Source organism: Aulonocara sp. 'chitande type north' Nkhata Bay, linkage group LG23, assembly GCF_057382095.1.
Source record: "Aulonocara sp. 'chitande type north' Nkhata Bay isolate Kocher_YH1m ecotype deep benthic linkage group LG23, A_spYH_male_GT1.1, whole genome shotgun sequence".
Lineage (NCBI taxonomy): Eukaryota > Metazoa > Chordata > Actinopteri > Cichliformes > Cichlidae > Aulonocara > Aulonocara sp. 'chitande type north' Nkhata Bay.
In genome coordinates, this window is record NC_141365.1 from 9,746,442 (window position 1) to 9,768,534 (window position 22,093).

Sequence of the window (22,093 nt, forward strand, 5' to 3'; positions counted from 1 at the left end):
GACGGTCTGGAGTGGAAATCAATAAAAGACTGTAAATAGCTTACAGGATATGAAATGTGTAAGCTTATAGGTGCACAAGTTCAAAGTCAAATTTAAATGGGCAATTTAAAGCTTAGCAGCTGAAGTGATGGATTAGAAGCCTGTTAGAAAAACACTCGGCTTAGAGGACCCAGGAGAAGGAAGTTAAATGATAAGCAAAGACCCCAGAGGAAGAATGTATATAGAATATTTATGCAAATGGCTGTTTCCAAAGATAATGAGCCAATGTGATGTACACGGTCATTATGAATGCATCACAACATTCTGCATGGGTTTTCTGCTTGCTCATCATAAGGTAAACTGTAAGCAGCCTAGTTATACACCAATTCAGCCAAAACAATGAAACAAATCTGCAGAATATTGTGATGATCGTGCTCTGATCAGTTGGGAGATGCAAACAGGACGTCTGGAGCTGTCCTGTGCTTTGCACCAGGAATTTAGCAGCAGGGTTAGGCTTTCTAGAGGCTTACACATCCGGGTGCACCAGAAGCCACATCAGCAGAACGTTGCATCATAACAAAATGACCAATGGCATTCACTTCACTTGTCAGTGGTTTTAATATTGTGGCTGATCTGTGGATGCAGTATGTTCAAAAGGGATAAATGCTGCATATATGTCATTTTCACAAAAGGCATATAATAATCACAGACCTTTTATAAAAGACTATATTTCAAAAACTGTATTATTTGGAATAGGCAACAGTGGGCGGCTACACAGGTTGCAAAAGAATATCCAATTCTATTCAAGTCTAAGGTAAAATTATCCTACTTCTCCTGCGATCTATGTCCTCACTAAATGCATTTGTGATGAATTTATTGGCTTAATTGCTAGTTATGCATCCTACTGAGTCCCATGTGATGTTAATTTTGTAAACCATGGTCAAACCTTGTGATTTACCAGAGAATGCAGAGCCCATGATTCCTAAAAAATTCTCCCTCTTGATGTCACATATGATTTCAAAGCAAAAACATGGTCAAAATAATTACATATAGACTATTAATCTGAGCGTTACGTTCCCCTGAGTGGTGTACAAGGTGAGGGGGGAGTAACAAAAAGTGTCCAGGTCAGAAAAAGGAGTCAAGGAGGCAAAAGGGTTAAATTAAAGAGTTTTATTAAAGTTTCTGTTAATATTCAACTAAAAGAGACGGACAAGCCGCTATCACCATTTAAGGAAACAAACAAATTAGTCAATTATTGGTCAATAAAGTAAAACATAAGTCAAAAAGAGAGAGGGCAGCTCACTAGCTGCACATGGCACTCTGGGCCAGAGCTCACCTGTCCCTGGGCTTAAATCCCTTTAATTACTGACGAGAGTCAGCTGCACAAAAGAAAAAGGTGGCAGCTAAGGCAGGAGAGATTGAAGGACACGCCCACACAGGCACCTTCAGGAGGAGGCCCTGCTAGGGCCGTAACACTGAGCCATCCTTTATATACAGTCTATGATGATTACTATTATAAATAACTCAATACCTGTGCTATAAATTAGGAGAACTGGAATACATCCTAGTAGTATATTAATTGTAATGTCGCTTTCAAGTTAAAGCCAAAATACTTGCCATCAATCCTTTTAATATAGAAACTACTTTTTGAAGCCACTACAAATAAAATTTCAGTCAAAAAAGTCAAAATTAGTGCATGTAGATGTTGTAAAACCAGGACGAAATATAAAGCATAATATAACATTTGTGTCTTTGGCACAATGTGATTATCCTACAGGCATCATTTAACCGGTCACGTATCTTTTTTGAGTACTGTGTTGTTTCTGTGTGTTTGCGTGTGTGCATGAAGAGTGAAGGAGACAAAGGACAAGGGAGGGAGCCCCTGTGAGGTGAGACGGGTAAGCCTGTTGCTTGTAGCAGAGTTAGTCAGGATTAGGACATGTATCTGTGGGATAAGACCGAGTTACTGGGACCCTACAGTGCTCCAGCTAACACCATCTGTCCTAACAGTCCAGGTCTATCCTCAAATCAGTCACTCTCTCATTCCCTCCGTCCTATCTGTCTGTATTCTCTTACTCATGTCTCCTGCTTTTTGTCAACAAGTTGTTTCCTCCTGCTGTTTGTAGTTGGCCTCATCCTGAGTTTCTCAGTAGCTCCTGTGGTGAAGGAAGTAAGGGGGGGAGTACAGTCCAAATAGTCCAAGTCATGTCCTCTGTTGGCCTTCAGAGCCTCTAAGTAGTAATTCTGAAGGCTATGAAACCGGTTAAGAGCTGATAGGGGGGTCAGTGTCACATTCAGGGGGTCAGGGCCAATAGCCTGCTCAAGTTTTCGGAGTCTTTTCTGCCAGATCATCAATTTACATCTAAAAGCATCCTGCAAGGGAGTGTTTCCAGTTTTATCTGTTGTGAAGAAATGTTAGTGTAATAGTGCATGATGTATTTTCTTTCTAAATATATTGTAAGACTAATATATTTTTATCGGCATGGATGATATTAAGTCATAGCGTGCAGTCAGTAAGCTTAACATGAAGACAGGAAACAGGATACGATGTCATCACAGTTAGCCTGGCAAAGCTAAGCTAAACATTTCCTCCGCAAATCAAATCCAGACTACGCTTTGCAAAGAGTGTGTCTTTATAGTTATTTCCCTACATCATGTCATCATGTTGTACTTTGTTTTCTTTTGTGAATTGTTGTGTTTTTTGCTTTCTGTCTTTATTCCTTTCTTTCTCTTTGCTGTGTCTCGTAAACTAATCAGCCTGCCATCTATATTTAGTTTTTATTTACCTCTCTCATCATCTGTTTCCCCTCATGTGCAATCCCATGTTTCTTGCCTTTGTCCCCAGTGCCTAACTTTTTCTGTTAGTTTGGATTTTTTTTTTCTTACCTTCTGTTATTACTGGGCTTTGGCTTATCAGCTTTTTGAGGTTTCAGAAAGTGGAGGTTTCAGTTTTGCATTAAAATGATTCTGTGTTTGGCTCAATATATCATCGTACTCTAATTAAAGTATGCCAGACATGATATGGAAAAATTATGGTAATGAAAAGAAAAGTCATTGTTTTTGTTCCAACTACTTGTTACCAAGTTACAGCTGGACTTTGCATACAATATGCTCAAATATGATGCTACTCTGCTTCAAGGAGTCAGAGCTTCTTTGATATATGATGACATAATTTTCTAATTATTACAAGAATCTTTTTGCTACTACTACTACTACTCTATGTAAGAAAAAAGCTTTTGTGTCACTGTGTGTTTAATGTGATAAAACAACACCAGCCAGTCAACATATTGGTCGACCTCTACTACGTTATCTTAATCACACGACCTCAAAACTTACCTTTGCCTCTAAAATAAAAGAGCAAACGAACAGTGAATCATTTGAATCAACTTCAGGTCACACCTGCGTGTAAGGCACACTGAGATGCTAAAAGATAAATGTGTGTAGATGCAGGAGGAGTGATTGTGTGTTTGTCATGAAGTATGAGGTAAGTTCCTCTGTGTCTCTCCCTCTCTTTGTCCCTCGCCCTCACAGGAGGCCCTGTTGGTTTAGCTGCTAAGCTTTCCCCGGAAACACAAATGATGGCCAGATAGAGAGGTTAAAGTAGAGAGCAGAGGAAACAGAAACTGAAAGAAGAGAACAGAAGCTTTTTACCTTTAAATTCTTTTCTATTTTACTATGTCTATTAAATCTTATTTAGCTGTCAGTAACATCTCTGCTTATTAAAGATTTATTTTTTTAATTACATAGTAAAATACTAAACTGTTTATCAGTCTTGTGCTTTTTTTTTCCACGAGTCAGCATGTCTGCTTTCAATAAAGGTTTTGTTTACAGTCCAAATCAGATTTGTGAAGGCACTATTAACTTACTGATTCCTGAACGAGACGCTATTAAGACACTGAGAGACTCGGGATTAACAAGTTTAGCTTTTAAGGAGCATCGAGAAACGCTTGTTGTGCATTTCCCTGCAGACTTAAATGGCTTGGAAGAAGAAAAAAAAACAGCATTAGTTCACAGATTTTGATCCTAACTGTGAGAGGCAGGGTAGTAAGGCGACGCGGGGGGTGCTAATTTCAAATCACGAACCTCTTTGTTGAAATGTTTTGGGTCTGTACCCACAGAGATGAATATCTACCAGCTGAAAACATATCCAGTTAGTGAGATCATTGTTCACTGATACATTTTCAGTCATACATCTAAATTATCAGTCTTTTATGCTTAAAATGATATTAACTTATACTGCTACAAATTAATCCAGACATAATGAAGCACAGAAGTGCTGTTTGCCTTTGGGGCCAGTAGGCAATACATAATTAAGACTCATTACTTTGTTTGAATAAATCCATAAATGGGATGAGCTTAATGGGTGAATCACTGCTGGTATGTATTTATTTAATATTAAACAGTGGTAATAGAAATTACACCAGAAAACATTCAATTCAGTTTTATTTATATAAAGCTAAACCACAACAGCAGTCACCTCAAGGCAATTTATATTGTAAGACAGAGACCTACAATAATGCAGAGAAAATAATGAGAAATATTAGGCATCAAATGCACAAAAGCAATACTATAAAAATTATAGATATTGTATTGTATCAGTGGATATAATTACTTTATGTTGTAGACTGTCAACATAAAACCATGTTAGAATAAACCAACAGCCAGCTGGTTTAGATATTCAAAACCTGTGTTATATATATATATATTTTTTTTTTTCTCTGGGAAATTTACCACGATGAATTTTAAAAAGTGAATATATTCAAGTAAGATAAAAGTACCTTGAAATTGAACCAAAGCACAGTACATGAGCAGATTGCACCTCTGCTGACAAGTACGTTGGACACTGGTTTAAATTGACAGTGTCCAATTGCTGCAACACAATTTTTATCTAAATCCTGTAATTTAAAACAATTTTTTTCAATAAATTCCCCCATTTTTCTTTGTTCTTCTGTGGGTTGTTGTTGTTTTTGTGTTACCTGTATAATCTGTGAGTCTCGAGTAAACATCCAGTGACCTTAATAGTAATACTCTACAGCTTCTTCTTTTTAAAGCATCTTCCATTGCAGTGAAACATTTGAACAAAAAGGCACCAATCAGATGGAAAAACAACACAATAAGTGTATGGTTTTAGACTCATTTGACCTTATGTGGTTACAGTGACAGGGTCTGTGGGTTAGAGAGTTTTTAAAACTTTGTCTTTAACCTGGTTGACTGTAACAACTCACAGGTTCAATATTTAACAGCATTTTAGCGTTAAAGCAGAGCTGCTCTTGACTCATTTTCAGTTCAGGATATGTGACTATCCACTGTGAGGCAGCACAGAGCCTACAGTCCAACTTGCAGCAACACAATTGTTAAAGTTGTTATGTCCGAGAGATAAATATTCAGAGATAGTTGAGTAAACTTTCATGAAGTGTCAGCGATACTTGTTTTGCAGAACAACAGTTTTGAAATGTAGTTGATGAAGGAAGCGGTGCATGTATGAAGTGTTTTTGCTTCTTTTGCAAGAAATTATATGTCGCATCAAAGGAGAGAGTTGGGAATTTGGAGGTATGTGTGTGGGGTGTATGCAAGGAAACAGAAACGTGTAAAACAAGAAGAGAAAAAGAAAAAGGAGTACAAAATATGGGATGGGGTGACAGAGTGAAGCGGGGGAAACACTGCCAGAGAGCGTGAACATGCCTGTGAACTATGAGAGAGGGATGTGGAGGGGAGAGACGGAGAGAGAGAGAGAGAGAGAGAGAGAGGAGGGGATTGCCGCAAACAGGGATTTGCAGCAGAGTGGACAGAAAGAAAGGGGGCAGTGGCACTCAGTAGCAGAGTGCTATACACACTCACATGCGCACGCACATGCACACACACGCTGTTTCCTCTGTGTCTCTTTCCAAACGTGTCAGTCAACCAGTCAGTCGATTATTTGTGTTTGTGTGTGTGTTCAGTGGGGACGTTGACAAGAGCTCGTAACCATCCTTCTCTATGACCGACGGTAAGATCTTTTCAGTCACTTTGCCTGTTTGACCGTCTCTCACACCGGGCCTTTATCTCGGCCTGCTTTCACTCTACTTTTTTCTCTCATGTGTGTGTTTTTGCTGTAACTCTGGTCCGGAGCCAGACTGAGGCCTCCATGGAGCCCCGTCACTGTTTGCTTTCTTTTACAATCCATTTTGAGCCACAGGGGGTGAAAGTAATGAGCAGTGAAGCAGAGGCACTAGTCAAAGGTGGACTTTTTTAATTAGGTGTTCATTTTATTAATAACAACTATTACATCTGAAGGAGTGTAATTAGTATTGGCGGAAACCACTTACAGCTTTCTTTGATGCACTTACCCCTGTAGCATAATGGAAGTGTTGAACTTTTCAGTTATATTGTGAGGACACTACTTTTAGCCTCTTCATTTGTTTTTGAATGTTTTGACTTATTATGTTAATATTTAACTCATTTATCGTCTCAGACTTTCTAGAAGTTACTCTAAAATATTGTCATGTAACTCTTTTTTTGTGTAAAACGAGTTTTTGAACATGAATTTGACAGCAAATGCATAAAAAAGGTCACATTTTACTATCTTGATATGTTACTTTTAACTTGTTATCAATTTTTGCTAAAAGTAAATTTACAGCTGTATAGAATTTTAGAAAGTCGTGGCCTCTGGATTAAAGTCTGAAGTGCTCGATAATTGGATTTGCTCTCTGAGACCTGTGGATCTTTCTGTCAAAAATGATTAAGCCTGTGAATTCCTCTGCTTCAACTGCTTATGAGTTCAGCGAGCGGATGTTTCTAGATATATTGCATTTCCTGAGCAACCTGGAAAGTATTTCTACATGGAAGTATTCCAAATGCAAAACCTGACATGCAGAAGAAGATGTTGTCAAAAGGCATCTGGCAGCACATTTTATTCAGTTTCTTCATTTAGCAAGGAGATCTTAAAAAGAAGAAATGTGACGCTCAGTACTGATATAATTACAAGAGAGGAAATGCACTTTTTAAGTGCACGAAACTTTGTGTTTTTTATGTACACAGACTGCTTACATGTGTGGGATGCAAGAGGTGTGTGCTGCAGATTCGTGTGTTAATATACAAACACAGCCTACCTTGATGTTTACCCATTTCTAACTGATCCTTTTTTTTAAGGCATTTCATGATAGAATCAGTTTGACTGATATATATATATATATATATATATATATATATATATATATATATATATATATATATATATATAGTCAAACTGAAATGGTTAAATTAAAGGGGGTCTTTAGATGTATTCATGAATGAGCTGACAGAGCTTGGGAGTAGTGCAATATCTAATTTAAATTCAAGGCTGGAAATTAAGTTCAAATGAAAATAATCTGGATGTAGATGTAGGAGGAGCTTACCACTCCTCTGCAGCCTAAGGCCTGCAACACAACACACCTCAAAGATCATTGTCAGCTTTTATTATGGGTAATGTAGGCTTCCAGTTTTAATAAGGAAAAAGAACGAGTGAAGTTAAATAAAAAACACATATTTCTGGTTCGATGCATCATTTCTTAGCTTTCTTTTAATTAATTATGAGTGCTAAATCTATGCTGCACAAAATTAGTAACATTAATTACAGCTTATCAGCTCTTTATAGACAACATCAACCACCCATTACTCTTATCCCTTCCATCCAAACCCTTTTTTCCCTTTTTGTTTCTTCAGGACAAAAGAAACAGAGACAAGGAAAAGGGGACATACAGTTTCTCACAAAAGAAACTCACCAACCAGTGGACTTTCTGACATCACCGCTGCCGCTGTCTATGAGCTGCACTGAGTCAGAGGACTGGACTTTTCAACAATCCTGACACACGTAAAAACCCTGTTGAAGCTCCCGCCAGCAGCAGCAGCGACAAACATCATGTCCTCTCCTTCCCTCCCCATGCCTTCTCTCCCCCCAAGCCCTTTGGCCATGGAATACCTAAACGACTTTGACCTTCTCAAGTTTGAGGTCAAATCTGACACTCCTCCGCTCCCTCCTCCATGTGCGTACCCTAAATCTGGTACCCATGACCCCTCCAGCTCTCCGTACACCAGCCACCCACCACAGGACTCCAGCTTGAGCTCCAGCCCTTACAACTCACTGCCACCTTCGCCCACATTCAGCGATGCCCACCCACCCCCTTCGGGCTCTTCTTCTCTCTCTTCATCGTCCTCCTCCATCTCCTTTCCCCTCTCCATACCCAACAGTCTCACTTCCAACATCAGCTCCGGCTCTCAGGGGAACGTGGAAGGCAGTCCAGCCCATGGCGGCCCTCAAGGTCCGACCCCAGCCTCTCTGGAGGACCTGATCTGGCTGGCCGCACTGCAGCAACAGTTTGGAGGTGAGGTGACGGGGCCCGCCACTTTGCTGGGAGCCTTGGGAGGGGTGCCAGAGAGAGGGGACCGAGAGAGAGGGCAGGTGAATGGCTTCCTGGGGTGTGAGGATGCTGTGGAGGCTCTACTGAACTCAGCTGCAGCAGCTGTTAGCTCACAGGTAAGAATTTCTTATGCTATGTCAGTGTTATTATTCATTATACATATACCCACTAAACAACTGACTTTATACTTCTCTCTCCCTTCATCATTTGCACCTCCTCTTTTCAGTTCCCAGGTCTTTCTCAGAGTTCAAGCAGCAACCTGGGAGACTCAAGCAGCGACAGCGGAGGTGACATCTCCTGCGCCAAAGCAGCAGACATCTGCCATCGCCCACTCGTCTTCCTCTCATCAGGCCCTCCCTCCCTCCCCAACACTAACCCTGCTTCTGCTCCATACCCCCAACCCCTCAGCCCCCAGGGCCGCCTTCATCACCACCAGCATCACCACCAGCATCACCATCATCAGCATCACCCGCACCACCCCATGCATGGCAACCATCACCATCATCACCACCCACAAACCAATCAGGTACAAATCTATCCAGAATTGAAGAGAGGGCCTAATTATGATTATAATATTCAGCAGGAAGCGTTAATCAGTAAACCATGAGAAATTCCTGGAGGGAAAAGACGTGAAGCGAGAAAACAGTCGCATTAAAAGGCTGGGCGGAAGGAGGGAGCGATGGTCCAGCAAAGGATTAGGATTAGGCCATTACAACATGGTTATTAATGTCTTTGTCTATCTGAAGTATCACTTTAAGGATTGTTTTCCACATGGCAACAATAAGGGAAGATAAATCTTTACCTAAGGGAAAATTTGGGAACATTTTTTCCCAAAACAGTTTAGCAGCTGCAGGTATTCTGTAATTTAATTTAGTTATAATCTGACATCTGTAAATCTCTAAATGTTAGTATTTTAAAAGGTATACTGTAAATTTGCATTATTACAATAAAGGATGCACCAAGATTTTGGCTCAATGTTGCAGATTGTTATGTGATGCCAGTTTGGTGGTGACTAAATCTTGAAAGACCTAAAAAAAAAAAAAAAAGTTAAGCCACTTTTTCTAATTACTTTGTAATAATTTCTCAGTTTTCGTTACAAATAATGGGGAATAAATAGAAGCAAAGGCATAGAAGCTCATGGGTGGTGCATCCCTTCATTCATTAACTGTATATACAGCCGGCCTGTTATTGGTGTCCTCAGGAAGAAAAATGTTTGTCGATAAGTATTTCTGCTTAAAACTACATTAGTATCTTATTAATAACTCAGTTGTGAATATTCTGCTCTGCATGTAAAAGGTAAATAAACTTTGTAATCTGTGTTCTGGTTGATCAAGATGTCTGGGTGGATCTCTATATGGAACACAGTGTGAGCTTATGATAATATCTGCTATTATTGCTGTGGGTAATCCTGATAACTGTCTCCCACACTTAGTCAGATTACATGACAGATTATAGACATGTGGTGCCAGAATGTGCCCCCTGACAGCCAGGCACGCTCACACACCACACACACACACTCAGTTTGACACATCATGTGTACACCATTCATGCCATATATGAATCTAAAGCTTTGCCAGAACCAGCTTCACACCCTGCACACCCTCCCATAATTTCCTGCATGTGTCTTGTTGCCAATTAATGGTGAGAAACAGCATATTCTTTATGTGTGTCGTCTCCATCTGTTCCTCAGTGCGGGGCGAACGAGCGTTTCTCTGATGAGCAGCTGGTGAGCTTGTCAGTGCGCGAGTTGAACCGACACCTGCGTGGAGTGAGCAAGGACGAGGTGGTGCGCTTGAAGCAGAAACGCCGCACGCTAAAGAACCGAGGCTATGCCCAGTCCTGCCGCTACAAGCGTTTACAGCACAGGCACGCTCTGGAGTCTGAGAAACATTTGCTTACCCAGCAGGTACACAGTCTTCAATTTCTTTTCATAAGTGTCAAACCTGAGATTTTGCCTCTTTTTCTACACTGGCATTAATCATTAATATCAGCCAGCTTTTTAATGGGAAATTCTGGTTTTAAAGTAGGTGAGGACAGCAAAAACATGCAGCATCTGACATAACTGCTGACACATTCTGCAGATAGAATAAATAATGCACTCCAAGTGAGCATCTTTGCACTTTAGCTCAGCGAAGCGCAGATAAATTACAATCTTTCTACTCCTTTCTCATCAGTTGGAACAGCTACAGTGCGAGCTGACGCGAGTGCTGAGGGAGAGAGACGCCTACAAGGCTCGCTATGAGAAGTTGCTCAGCACAAACCATGGTACCGGTGGTGACGCCCAGCCGACCCACACCAGCAACCCACCTTCCCCGCCCCCTGACTACTTCCTCTGAGTTTAATCCACAGGGGTGCACAAAGAAAATAGACAAGCCAGCGTGGAGCAATCAATAATGAGTAATCAGACTTGGAGCGAAGGAACAAGAACGCGTGTGTGTGTGTGTGTGTGTGTGTGTGTGTGTGTGTGTGTGTGTGTGTGTGTGTGTGTGTGTGTGTGTGTGTGTGTGTGTGTGTTTGTGTGTGTGTGTGAAAGAGAAAATGGAAGAGAGACTTTGGAAGGCTGTTTTGGGGATCATACAACTGTGAAAACCACCCTTGAATGACTAAAGGGGAACTGACTGTTAATTGATAGGGTTAGACTCAGCCCTGGGCTGCTTCACAGGCTCAGATTTATTTAAATGTGAATCATGGTTGCACAAAAAACTGACTGAGAGTTTCCTGAGAGCTTCTGCTGGTGATATCAGTGCAACAGGTGACAAACAGTACTCTGAAAATGGATTTTAAAAAACAGCTTTATCTTGCAATAAAACTATTATAGTGTCTGATATTGTTATCTATGCAATATTACATATTTGCAATGTACTTTGCAAGTGAGTGATTGAGGCTCAGTGTAGTTGTTTTTTCTTTTTTTCTTTTCTTTTTATATTAAGCTGCTAAAGCTGCAGAGGTCTGAGTAGTGCAGTGGTGTTGGATGTGGAGTGGTATGGGCTTGGATAAAGTATCCATGGCATGCAGTTAAGCTAATATTTCACAGTTGCCTACCAAAGTGTTTAAGCTCACCAAGACCTGGTATTCTTTGTAAGATTAATAATCATAGATTAAAGAATGTACAAGAATATCTTCCAGTGATTGTGTTAAATGAATAGCGGGGAAACTGACCTTTTGTTTTAGAAAAGAAATGTACTTTTGCCAGTTGGAATTGGCAAATTTCAGCCATTAACAGACTTGCTGTGTGCTCTCGAGAATGGGTTTTTACATACAGAGACACGGGGATGGTAGTGTGCTTAACTCAAGCAACTGCAAATGAGAAAAGAGGCAACCCATTTCAGCAAGCAAAAAGAAAAAAAAGTGTGGCATGATTTGTGTGGTTGTGTCCAGTTCTTCAGACTAGGAAGCTATTTTTGGGCAGAAGGAATACCTCTGTTAAAAAAAGAGAGAGAGAGAAAAAAGGAAAAAGCATTGCTCTGTGAAAACACAGATCATTTTCATATTACTACAACATGCAGCACCACAGAGCTGGTCACTGTGGACTCGGGTACTGTGGGCTACTGATGCAACAGAAAATTTATGGTGCAGGGATGAAAAAAAAATGCAAAAAAAAGATTTAAAAGAAAATCTTCATGGAGACACATTCTTAATTGTCCCATGAATTTATTGCCAGGGTTAATGCATTAGAGTTATTTATTTTGTTTGGGTATAGGTTACATAAATTGTTGTTTTATTTATTCACTTATTTATTTGGTATTTATTGTTTATTTATGTACTGATTCTAATTATTTTTTTGGTTTTATTCCATTAGCGTGTATTTTTACTTTCCTACAGTTTATTCTTTTATTCATTTGTGATTAGAATTAACATTATTTTACAACAAAGGCCCTTATCATGGTTTCCTGCTCCTGTTGTAGTGTGGTTTCATATGCATATACAATAAACCAATTACTTTACCATCCCTGTGATGTGTCAGGGTTTTTTTTAGCACCTTGCACACAGGTTTAAACCTCATCTCTCGATTCACCTATCCTAGCATCTGCCACTGTCAATCTCCTGGAAGCCTTTTCTCTGCAGCACCATGTCCGGCTCCATCTCTCTCTTTATCTCTGCCCCTCTATAGTGAGGCAGTGACCCTGGGTGTGTGCTGTTTGGGATGACCTCATCTTCAGCTCTACCTCCCTCTCTGTGTCTCTCGCTCTCTCTCTGGCCTGTATAATAGGAGCAGGATTAGGGCTATAATAGCGCCCTGGCTGCTCACTGCCGGAGTCTATTGTGGCTTTGTGTGGGAGGGACACACCACTGCTCATGGCCATGTTCGCACTCTGACAGAAAACATGTTCATATACACTCCTTCGATAACAGACTAGAAAATACTTTGGTGAACTGGAAATTAATCTGTCAAATAAAATATTGAGTGTCTTCAAAGAAAATTAAAAAAATAGGGCTATTAAACTTTGTAAGCAAATGGGTAGGCAATCAAGTCTCTGTTTTACAGCAGGGATAACCTAATAACACATTTTAAACATTCTCACACACACACACAAAAAAGTCAATTAGGAATGTGATTACTTATGTTATAATGCCCCCTAGCGGCCGCTTCCTGCATCGCCTCCATCTACCAGAGGTCAGTGAATGCTTCGTGACTCTGAGCATCTTCCTACAGCACTGCTCCCTACATGCACGCATGCATCACGCTTCACTGCTATCACCGGGCTGCATGCACCTGCAGTAAACATTTCCAGCACGTGGTAGTGGTGTCACCTCTCCTCTCTAGGCAGCAAATCAAGATCTGGAGAGCTTTTTAGGCGTCAAGTCAGTGAGTCACAGTAGTCAGTCTGTGGAGTGCTGATGATGAATGGCAGTACTGACTTACCGATCTGGACCTGGGCCCTAACCTGAGAACACAGAATGACAGCGAAGAGCGAAATGAAGAGAGAGAGAGAGAGTGAGAGAGAGAGAGAGGGGGGGGGGGGGGGGGGGGGAGAGTGAGAGAGAGAGAGAGAGAGAGAGAGCGCTAGGGAGGGAAGATTGAGAAAGAGAGAGAGACCGCGCTTAGTGCTTACTTTTTAGTAGCTGATAACCACCTGACAGGTGAGAGATCATACCGGGCTGTTTGATAAGGGGTTCATAAAGTGAGAGTGGTGGGTGGGGGTGGCATGGGTGAGGAGGAAGAATGGTGATGATGCTCTTCCCTGTATATCTTCTGGAGTCCTCATTTCCGATCGCTTGATTTCAGTTTGCAGATGCCGACAGATGTGCCCGAAGACAGCGAGGAGAATGCGGCCACGGTAAGGTGCAGGAAAAGAAAAAAAAGAAGGGAACTGAGGTTATGTGCTGACGGTGTATGGTATTCTTGCTGAATCTCTCTCTGTGTGTGTGAGTGTTGTAGGTAGGTGGTGGTGGTGCAGGGAGGGGGTGTCCTGCATTACAAAATACAAGGAGTCAGTTTATAATGGAGTTACGGCTACAATGACTAATTTTAACCACAATGCAATAAACAACCGATTATAATGGTGCTCAATAATTAACTCACTCGGTGGCTTAGTGCAGCTCAAACTTTAAATGTCATTTCAGCCCTCCAAGAACTTTATGTCGCCTTTCGACTGATTTTGGTTTTCATTCAACCTTTAATCTCAGGTTAATTGTCACCACTTCTCAATTCTTAGTTACGTCTATTTGCAGGGAGGGCGGGATCTGCTATGTTATGGTTGTTGCTCAGTTCCAAGAACTGAAGGTTATCCTTTAAGCAACAGGTTTACCCCATTAATTAACATTAATCCTCAGAAATCCAACCAATAAATCGATTTATTAATTTCTGAAAATATATGCATTTTCAAAAATTACTTATTAAGTTGCCATTGTTGTCAAGGCAGCCACTAAAAATGAAAAAAAATTATACCACTCAGTAGACAAAATAATTTGGTGTGTTTTAAAACACCCTCTGGTTAAATAATCGACACAGTAGAATTTAGCAGCTAAAATGCCAAATTTTTCTCTTTAAGAATTTCAGAAACAGCTAAAACAAGAATAAATATTGTCAGATGGACATAAATCTACACTAAATATTAGAGGTGGGAGAACTGATCCGAATACCAATAGTTTATCGATATACATACGGTGCTATCGGTATCTGATCGATACTAGCGCAATAGAAAGGATACTTTATTTCTAACCACTAGGATTCAGTATGCAGCACACATTTACATTTCAGGTCTCCAAAAAAAGAAATCCAGTTTCAAAATACATGAAAAGCAAAAGGCCTGTTTTGTTGTGTTAACTTATTATTATGGAAAATAAAAACCAAAGGGATTTAGAGGTGATCTCATAAAACATGACATACTGATCTCACCTACATAAGCTGCCTTTATAGGTTAAAGTTATCAGTATCGCTATCGGTATCAGCAATACTGGCCCTCTATTTACTTGGCATTGGATCCATGCAATATCGCAAATATATCTAAAAGACTGAGGTAGGTTCTAAATGGACTGAGATTTAAGACAGTCACAGTGCCTTAGGCCTGCATTATTTCCAAACACCAGCAGAGGCTGAGTCATCTGGTTGCCATTGAAAAGAAGTCTGTAGGAAATAGACCATAATGCTCTCTTGCTCTATGGTCCCATTTAAGATGTTTCTGGTGAGTCATGGTCCCAGTTGCTTGTCTCAAATCATGTTAAATACACCAGGGTCTTCTTTTTTTTTTTTTAAATAATGGCTCTAATTAGATACAGAGAGACAATTAAGCAGAGCTTTAGGGCCGGTCTACCTTATGACTGAGAGGTCATTTACAGTGTTTTTTGGTTTCTCCATTGAATCCCACCCTCACTCATCACATCTGGTTCAAAGTGCTAAATTGGGATGAATTCACAGGACTTCATAAACTAAAAGGCAATGGCAGGATAGCTTTTATAGACAATCTATAGCACAAACAGAATGCCAAATTTGATCCCAGCTGATTCAATGTGTAACAAGTTTATTGATGTCCGAATAACTTGGCATTGCATTTAAACCCATCCAACACTCATTTAATATCTTTAAGACTTACAGCCAAATCTGCCCTGTGGTGTCATGCCAGTGACAATGGTGGAAAAAATTGTAAGGCATAGTTGTAAACCTTTTGAAAAGGGTGTCTTATAACACAACTCTCAATTTTTGCTCAAAGGTAAATCAATAAATAGTAGCAGGAGAAGAAAAGCTAAGATTACAACACCTGCTACCTAACCCAGATACCCATGTGTTATCATCTGATGACTCAGCCTTTGGGACAACAAAGCCTATTTGGGCCAAGAATTCCTGTTCTGTGCACCTGTAATTGTTTGATAATGAAGATAAATAAGATAAATTTGTTTTTAAAAAACCTAATAAAGACATAACTCTTCATCACATGACAGCTGATGGTCTTGAAATTTAATCTAAGCAAATATAATCTCTCTTTTGCTCTTTGCAGGGTTTGTTTATTTCCATGCAAACCAAATCTACTCAAACATGATTGCTCAGCACTGCAAACAAAAACCAAAAAGCTTTCAGTACCAAAGCTCTTGCCCACAGAATCTGCATATTTATATCCAGAGTCTATTTATTGTGAGGCCACATTGCTTGCCTCCTTTCGCTGACCTTAGTCAGCTGTCAGGTTGACACTAAACGGTTTCTCTAGGTGTTAAAACGTGAACCCAAACTTCACAGTATGTGTGTGTTGCTAATGTGAGAAACATTTTCACAGGATATCATGAAGAATATGATGGACTGGATCAATTTGAAATAGTATCATCACATAGTTTGACTACTTTGGGGATTTTACTGCACAAATAGCAGACTATGTATTACAGTTAAGCAAACTTGTCTTTGTGTAGGCTATTTCACTACTTAATCAAATGCATTGCTAAAAAGTCTATAGACAATAGCCATGTCATAATTCATTATATATCTAATGTGTTCCCCTTGGGCTGCTTGCAAAGAGTAATATCAGGTCCAGCGGTTAGTCAGGTTCTACTCCATCCTAGTATTGCTGTGTTGACTGGGGAGCTTTTTGTTCATTATGAGATTTATTGAAGCAAGGATTTCCAATGCTTCACTTATGTTAGTGACTAATAAGTATATCTCCCTGTACACTCTTTGAATTTTCAGGGTTTTAAAAAGAAGTTCTTTCTGTCTTTGCAGTCCATTTAAGGGGAACTGCTCATTTTTAAAACTACATTCTTTCCAGTTCAGAATAATCCTTATTTATTTTTATCCCAAACCTTAGGGCAAAGCCACAGCCAGTGCTGTGTGCCTGATGATCCTATCAGGGATATCTACAACCTAGAGCCCGAGCTTTATGATCACAAACATTTTTGCACATAGAATCCACAACAGTAAAGATATAGGGAAAAAATAAGGAGAGGTTCATGTAGATCAGGTTTTGGGATTTGCTCTGGTTGGCATGTGGGAATCACTATTTCACGAGTGTTACACTGTCTGTCTATGTTCTTCTTTCCCACCAGTGTGACAGTATGACTCTGCCCAGCACTCCAACCGTTCGCAGAGGAAGCACTCCTCTGCCGATTAAGCACCAGCTCAGGCGAGAAGAAGCCGTCCACGATGAATGCGACTGGGCGTCAGGTGCGGCCGGGCCTTCGGTGTCCCCAAACAGTTTCAGCCCTGCCTTGGATGATACTCCAACCGTGACTGTGGAGGGCAGACCTGACGGGCCACTAAGGATTGCTCTCCTGGGGCAGAATGGCGTCGGGAAGTCCTCTCTGGCCCTGGCCCTCGCGGGAGACATGGACAGGACTGCATCTGTGGATTCTGATGGTACAGTGCTGTTTGTATGCAGAGCAATGTATTGCAGTGGAGTAAGTGAGCAGCAAGTAAATAAATCACAGTGCCCATTTCCCTCCTGAGACCTAACTGCTGCTCCCTTTGTCCTTAGGGGAGGGTTATGTGCACACAGTTACCGTGGATGATGAGGAGAGCACCATCATTATCTATGACAACTGGAGACAGGTGAGCCAAACAACACTTCATAGCTCCCACTCTGCTTCCTGCTCCCTCATTAGGCCAGTGAGCCCTCTGTGCAGCTGTATACAGTGTGTTCAGCTGCTCCTCTGTGCTGAATACTTGGACTGCTTTAAGAAGAAGAAGCTTAAATTGCTCCTTTGCAGTTTAGATTTTTCAGCACTTGGTTTCATTTGCTTTTCAGTATTTGAAGAACTCTGTGTGCTGGGAGGAATAAAGCTTCGCTGTATTAAGAGATTAACTGGGGTAATAGAAAAAGAGTTTGAAAGAGCGTGTAGAGAAATTTGCAAGCAGAACTGACAGCATATTAATGCATGAACACGAGTGTATCACAGCACTCGTGAGCACAATTTTATTGTTGGGGGCAGGGTAGACTGCCTCTGATAGATTACTAATACAGCTTACATTTGACATAAAAAATGGTTCAGTTACAATATATAAACAAATGCTTACTGCATATTTAGCATTTGATCTGCTCACAGTGTGCACAGTATTTGGAGCACCCTGTATTGTTTATTGCCATCACTGTAACAAAAACTGTCAAGCTCAGAGAACTGTTGGACAAAAAGGGGACAGTCAATCTGCAGCATCTGCATCTGGTCGACTGAAGGAAAGCTCATTATCAGGTTGTTTTCCACACTTTCTTATTTTCCCGTGAGTGCAGCTCTGAGGCATCAGCGTGAGGATGTGAATAGGAGAGAGAGAAACATACAGAAAGACAGAGAAGGAGTCGCCCACAGAGCTGGTGTGCCAAATGACTACATTAATGTTTCTGATTTACTGTAGGTGCATGTGCGAAAACGCTGAAGCTACACTCTTGTGGCACAATCTGTCTTTTCTGATGTGGGGGATTATAATGTGTTACTCCTTGTGCTACCAGATGTGAGAAATGCTAAAACACACTAAAACTGTGGCTTTATAAGGAATCTCCATCCGTCCATCCTTCTAACTACTTGTCCAATTTAGGGTTGTGGCAGGAGCTTACCCCAGCTGTTGTGGGGCAAGAGAGGTTGGGTACAGCTTGGACAGGTCACCAGTCTGTTGTAGATTTTACATAGCGAGACAAATTTACTATTTATGCTCGCATTAACACCTACAGCCAATTTAGAAACGCCAATTATGGCTTTGAACCCTGGGAGGAAGTTGGAGTACCTTGTGAGAACCCACGCAGGCACGGGGACAACATGCAAATGCCACACAGAAAGGCCTCAGTTGGCACATGGATTCAAATCTGCCGTGAGGTTGCAGCGCTAACTACCACACCAAGGAATCTACTTATCTAATTTCCCAGTTACACCATTAGGGTTCATACGTTCCTTTTGGTCTGTGCTCAGTTGTAGACTTAATTAAAATTTAATGAAAACTCAGTGGACCATGGCAGCACTGACTAAAGACAAAGTGATGGTGAGTTCAGTTTGTGTGAAAAAATCACTCAGGAATTTGATATTTTTGGAGTCCCTTTGCTGCTGGAAGAGGAGTGTGCAGCTGTTGACTAACAAGGGTTTCAGGTAAAGTTAAAAAGACAGATCAGCCACCTGCTGGTTCTTCAAACACAATCTTTCTCTTTTCTGTATTTTTAGGGTTGGTGGAAATATTCATCAGAGCACTGGAAAGTAAAACATTATGAAGGAAAAAGATTTTGATTCATATGCAAAACACTACATCAGTTTGAATTAGAATCTTTGAGTTTGTTTTGGGTTTTTTAAATTTCTATTTTAGTGTCTTATATTTCACAAAGAACAAAAATGCATCATCCTCTGTCCCTGTGCTTGTCATTAAGGACCTGTCGGCTCTGCAGAGTGAGGTGTGCGTCTTGGTGTTTTCGGTGACTGACAGGCGTAGCTTCCACCGTACCGCGCAACTTCGGCTTCTCCTGAGAGAGACTCAGCCCCAGACTCCAATAATCCTCGTTGGTAATAAGAGTGACCTCGTTCGCACGCGTGAGGTCACCTCTCAAGGTGAGACGATTATCTTTTCCAAGTCACCTAAAAAAAAAATATTTTTTTTGATACATTACACTTTACATTACTCTTTCATATAAAGTATAAGCATTTCCTTTGGGAGCAGATTCTTTTCACAGTTTAGTTCTGTTTTGGCTTTCTTCATTACACTTGACATTGACATTTTACGCTCTTTCTTTCTCTCCATAAACAACGTAAATGTGAATGTCATGCTTTATTGCAGTGTGGGAGTTTAATTACAGTTAAAGCAAAAGCCTGTTCACCGTGACTACGCTGCTTGTCCACACGCCACAGTTTTATATCACACAGGCTATGAAACTACATACTTTTCAACCCAGTGTATGCCATTCTTCCTTATTTAAATGACCCTGCAGACCAATACTGCAGAGGGAGATCATGGTCTGCATTGAAGATGAAACTAAAGACAAATGTGCTACAGAACTATATAAAGAAACTAAAGCAAAAAATTCCAGCTTGATTTAGCTTACTTTATACAAGCTCTGTCCTGTTTACTTAATCAGTAAATATTAACTATCACTATCACAGGCGATCCAGTCGTTGTATAAACCTCTTGATGACATACTTCGTATTGCGTGTTTTGCACAGTTGGAAAACTATGAAAGATATCTCACTTAGCATGCAGACATCTTCCCTCCAGCACAGTTTTCATTACCAAGAGATAAAAGCTTGCTCTTGCTGTTTTAGTTATCTTTTTGAGACTTTAACCCTGAAATTTTCACTTTTAAAGGGTAATTGCTCCTTTGAGTAGAAGATCCTTCCATAACCCCAGCTACAAGCCTTAGATGATACACAACATATCATGGTTGCTAATGACTTACGGTGTAATCACAATATTTACAGCTACATGTCCTTATTGATTCAGCTGTGTACACACAAATCTATTTCATTTATTCAGCCATACTTTACAGTGTGTTTTACGATGTGCTGACTGGAAACAGCGGTGGGCCTGGGATAAATGGGCACCCTTTTGTTGCTTAAGGCCAGGTTCGTGTGATGGTTTATGTTGTTATAATGGCCTTTTTCTGTATTCTGAACACAGATTAAGGCACGGATCATAAACCTGCAACGTAGTGCTCAACATTTCAAGAAGGTTTTGTGACCATAATATTTGTGACAGTATATATATTTTTTAAACTGAACATTTTCTTAATGCTTGCCTGACTCAGTACATGGAGTGCATGTACTGAGTGTTGTTAGTAAATCTCAGTGGAGTCACTCATTTGTTTTTGTGTTGGACATCTGGTTGTATTCCCTGGTGTGTTTTTGCCTCAAGTGGTGAAACATGTTTGTTGTTTCCACCTTAAGCGGGAACATTTTTATCACATATTTCCCAAGTATTGTGCTTTGTAAGAGTAGCCTTCTTAGTCGTCACTGAAGGCTGACATGCAGCTCTTCCTCTTAGACGTGCCCTGGCTTGGAACCTCTACTACCAACAATCTATTACAGGTGAAGGAGTATCAAAAGGTTTATATGGATGAAAAGACATGTGGCTCTGAATATAAGCTGTGACAGCTGCCTTTTTTCTGATCTCCTCCGTCTCCTGTTTTCCTCTCACAGAGGCCATGTCTAGCGCTGCCCTTTTCAACTGTCTGTATCTGGAGATCTCCGCCTCTCTGGATCACCGTACCGTGGAACTCCTGGAGTGTGCGGTGCGACTAGCCAGGGGCCAGTCTCCCTGGCCTCCGGGGACAAGCGCCGAGGACATGAGCGGAGGAGGGCAACGTGAAAGCATCACATCTCGTGCCAAACGTTTCCTGTCCAGTCTGGTGCCTCGGTACCCTCGAGAGCGAGAGGTGGGGAAGTTCCTGAGGCAGAAGTCCCGCTCCTGCCACGATCTGGGAGCGCTGTGATGGTGCCCCACGGGGAGCAAGTGGTTAGATTGTTAACAGGGATAGCTGGAAGGGATGTATTATACCAACAAAGAGAAAAAGATGTAGTGATGCAAATGAGTAGACAAGACAGGAGGAGTGACTAAGAAAATGTGAAGGAAACAGTGATAACAGGACAATGTTGTGAGGCTCACTCATCAGAGGATAATTGTTGATAGGATGATATAGAAACTCTGTAGACAGAAAAGGAGATGATAAAATACCGTTGTAGAAACATGTAAATAAACTGTAGTAGTGACATTTAACTGCAACCTTCACAGCTTTGAGAACTAAATAAATTGCTTTTTTGAGTCTTGAGAAAGTGAGTGCACAGTGGCCTTGAGGTCTGTTATTTTACTATCTGCCACGCGTTTTATACACTGAATAGGAAATCACATTAAAAACAGTCCAAGCCCCAGATAAAGTCATGACCACACATTTTCATAACTCATTTACAGGTTATGCTTTTCTGATGATTCATTCACTGTTTGTGAGCTATTATAGTGCGCAGTAAAACAGTGAAGGGCCAGTGATGACAGGCAGGAATTAAAGAGCTTTCTTTTTTAAAAATGGACTCAAAGAGCCCAGCATGAGAATAAGAAAAGGAGCAGAAAAAGGAAAGGGAGATTATTGTATATGGAGTGATTGTTGCCATGTTACTGTTGTCAAGGAAACCTGGAATCGTTGAGACTTACACATTATGTCCATTTCAGCTCTGTGACTGCACCTCTACCCTTTCTGGTGCATGTCGACTGCGAGAGAAGAAGGATGATTCGTGCAGCAAATCATATTTTTAAGTATGGAATTCGATCCAAATTAAAATGCAAAGACTTTTTATTATTATTATTATTATTATTATCAGATATCAGCCTCCATGCACTCATGTGAACCACGCTCGGAACCCTC

At 40.7% G+C, this 22,093-nt stretch overlaps 2 protein-coding genes across 2 annotated transcripts; both read left to right on the forward strand.

Moving 5' to 3' along the window:
• Nucleotides 1-5,767: 5,767 nt before the first annotated feature.
• Nucleotides 5,768-12,303, forward strand: nrl (neural retina leucine zipper). Its single transcript, XM_086283199.1, has 5 exons — nt 5,768-5,965; nt 7,660-8,470; nt 8,581-8,880; nt 10,045-10,260; nt 10,529-12,303. The coding sequence occupies exons 2-5, from the start codon at nt 7,856-7,858 to the stop codon at nt 10,688-10,690; spliced, it is 1,293 nt and encodes a 430-aa protein (XP_086139325.1). The 5' UTR covers nt 5,768-5,965; nt 7,660-7,855; the 3' UTR covers nt 10,691-12,303.
• Nucleotides 12,304-13,342: 1,039 nt separating this feature from the next.
• On the forward strand, nt 13,343-21,518 carry LOC147301212 (GTP-binding protein REM 2-like). Its single transcript, XM_086282553.1, has 6 exons — nt 13,343-13,436; nt 13,582-13,633; nt 16,824-17,133; nt 17,252-17,325; nt 19,118-19,295; nt 20,877-21,518. Exons 2-6 carry the CDS (start codon nt 13,589-13,591, stop codon nt 21,167-21,169), a joined length of 900 nt encoding a protein of 299 aa, XP_086138679.1. The 5' UTR covers nt 13,343-13,436; nt 13,582-13,588; the 3' UTR covers nt 21,170-21,518.
• The last annotated feature ends 575 nt before the right edge of the window (nt 21,519-22,093 follow it).

What these genes read in the sequence shown, in the direction of transcription:
- nrl (XM_086283199.1), top strand. Translation starts at nt 7,856, where the DNA reads ATGTCCTCTCCTTCCCTCCCCATGCCTTCTCTCCCCCCAAGCCCTTTG. An exon ending in ACCACCCACAAACCAATCAG is followed by an intron (nt 8,881 to 10,044) that starts GTACAAATCTAT and finishes TCTGTTCCTCAG; the next exon opens with TGCGGGGCGAACGAGCGTTT. An exon ending in AACATTTGCTTACCCAGCAG is followed by an intron (nt 10,261 to 10,528) that starts GTACACAGTCTT and finishes CTTTCTCATCAG; the next exon opens with TTGGAACAGCTACAGTGCGA.
- LOC147301212 (XM_086282553.1), top strand. Translation starts at nt 13,589, where the DNA reads ATGCCGACAGATGTGCCCGAAGACAGCGAGGAGAATGCGGCCACG. An exon ending in TGCATCTGTGGATTCTGATG is followed by an intron (nt 17,134 to 17,251) that starts GTACAGTGCTGT and finishes CTTTGTCCTTAG; the next exon opens with GGGAGGGTTATGTGCACACA. An exon ending in TCTATGACAACTGGAGACAG is followed by an intron (nt 17,326 to 19,117) that starts GTGAGCCAAACA and finishes CTTGTCATTAAG; the next exon opens with GACCTGTCGGCTCTGCAGAG.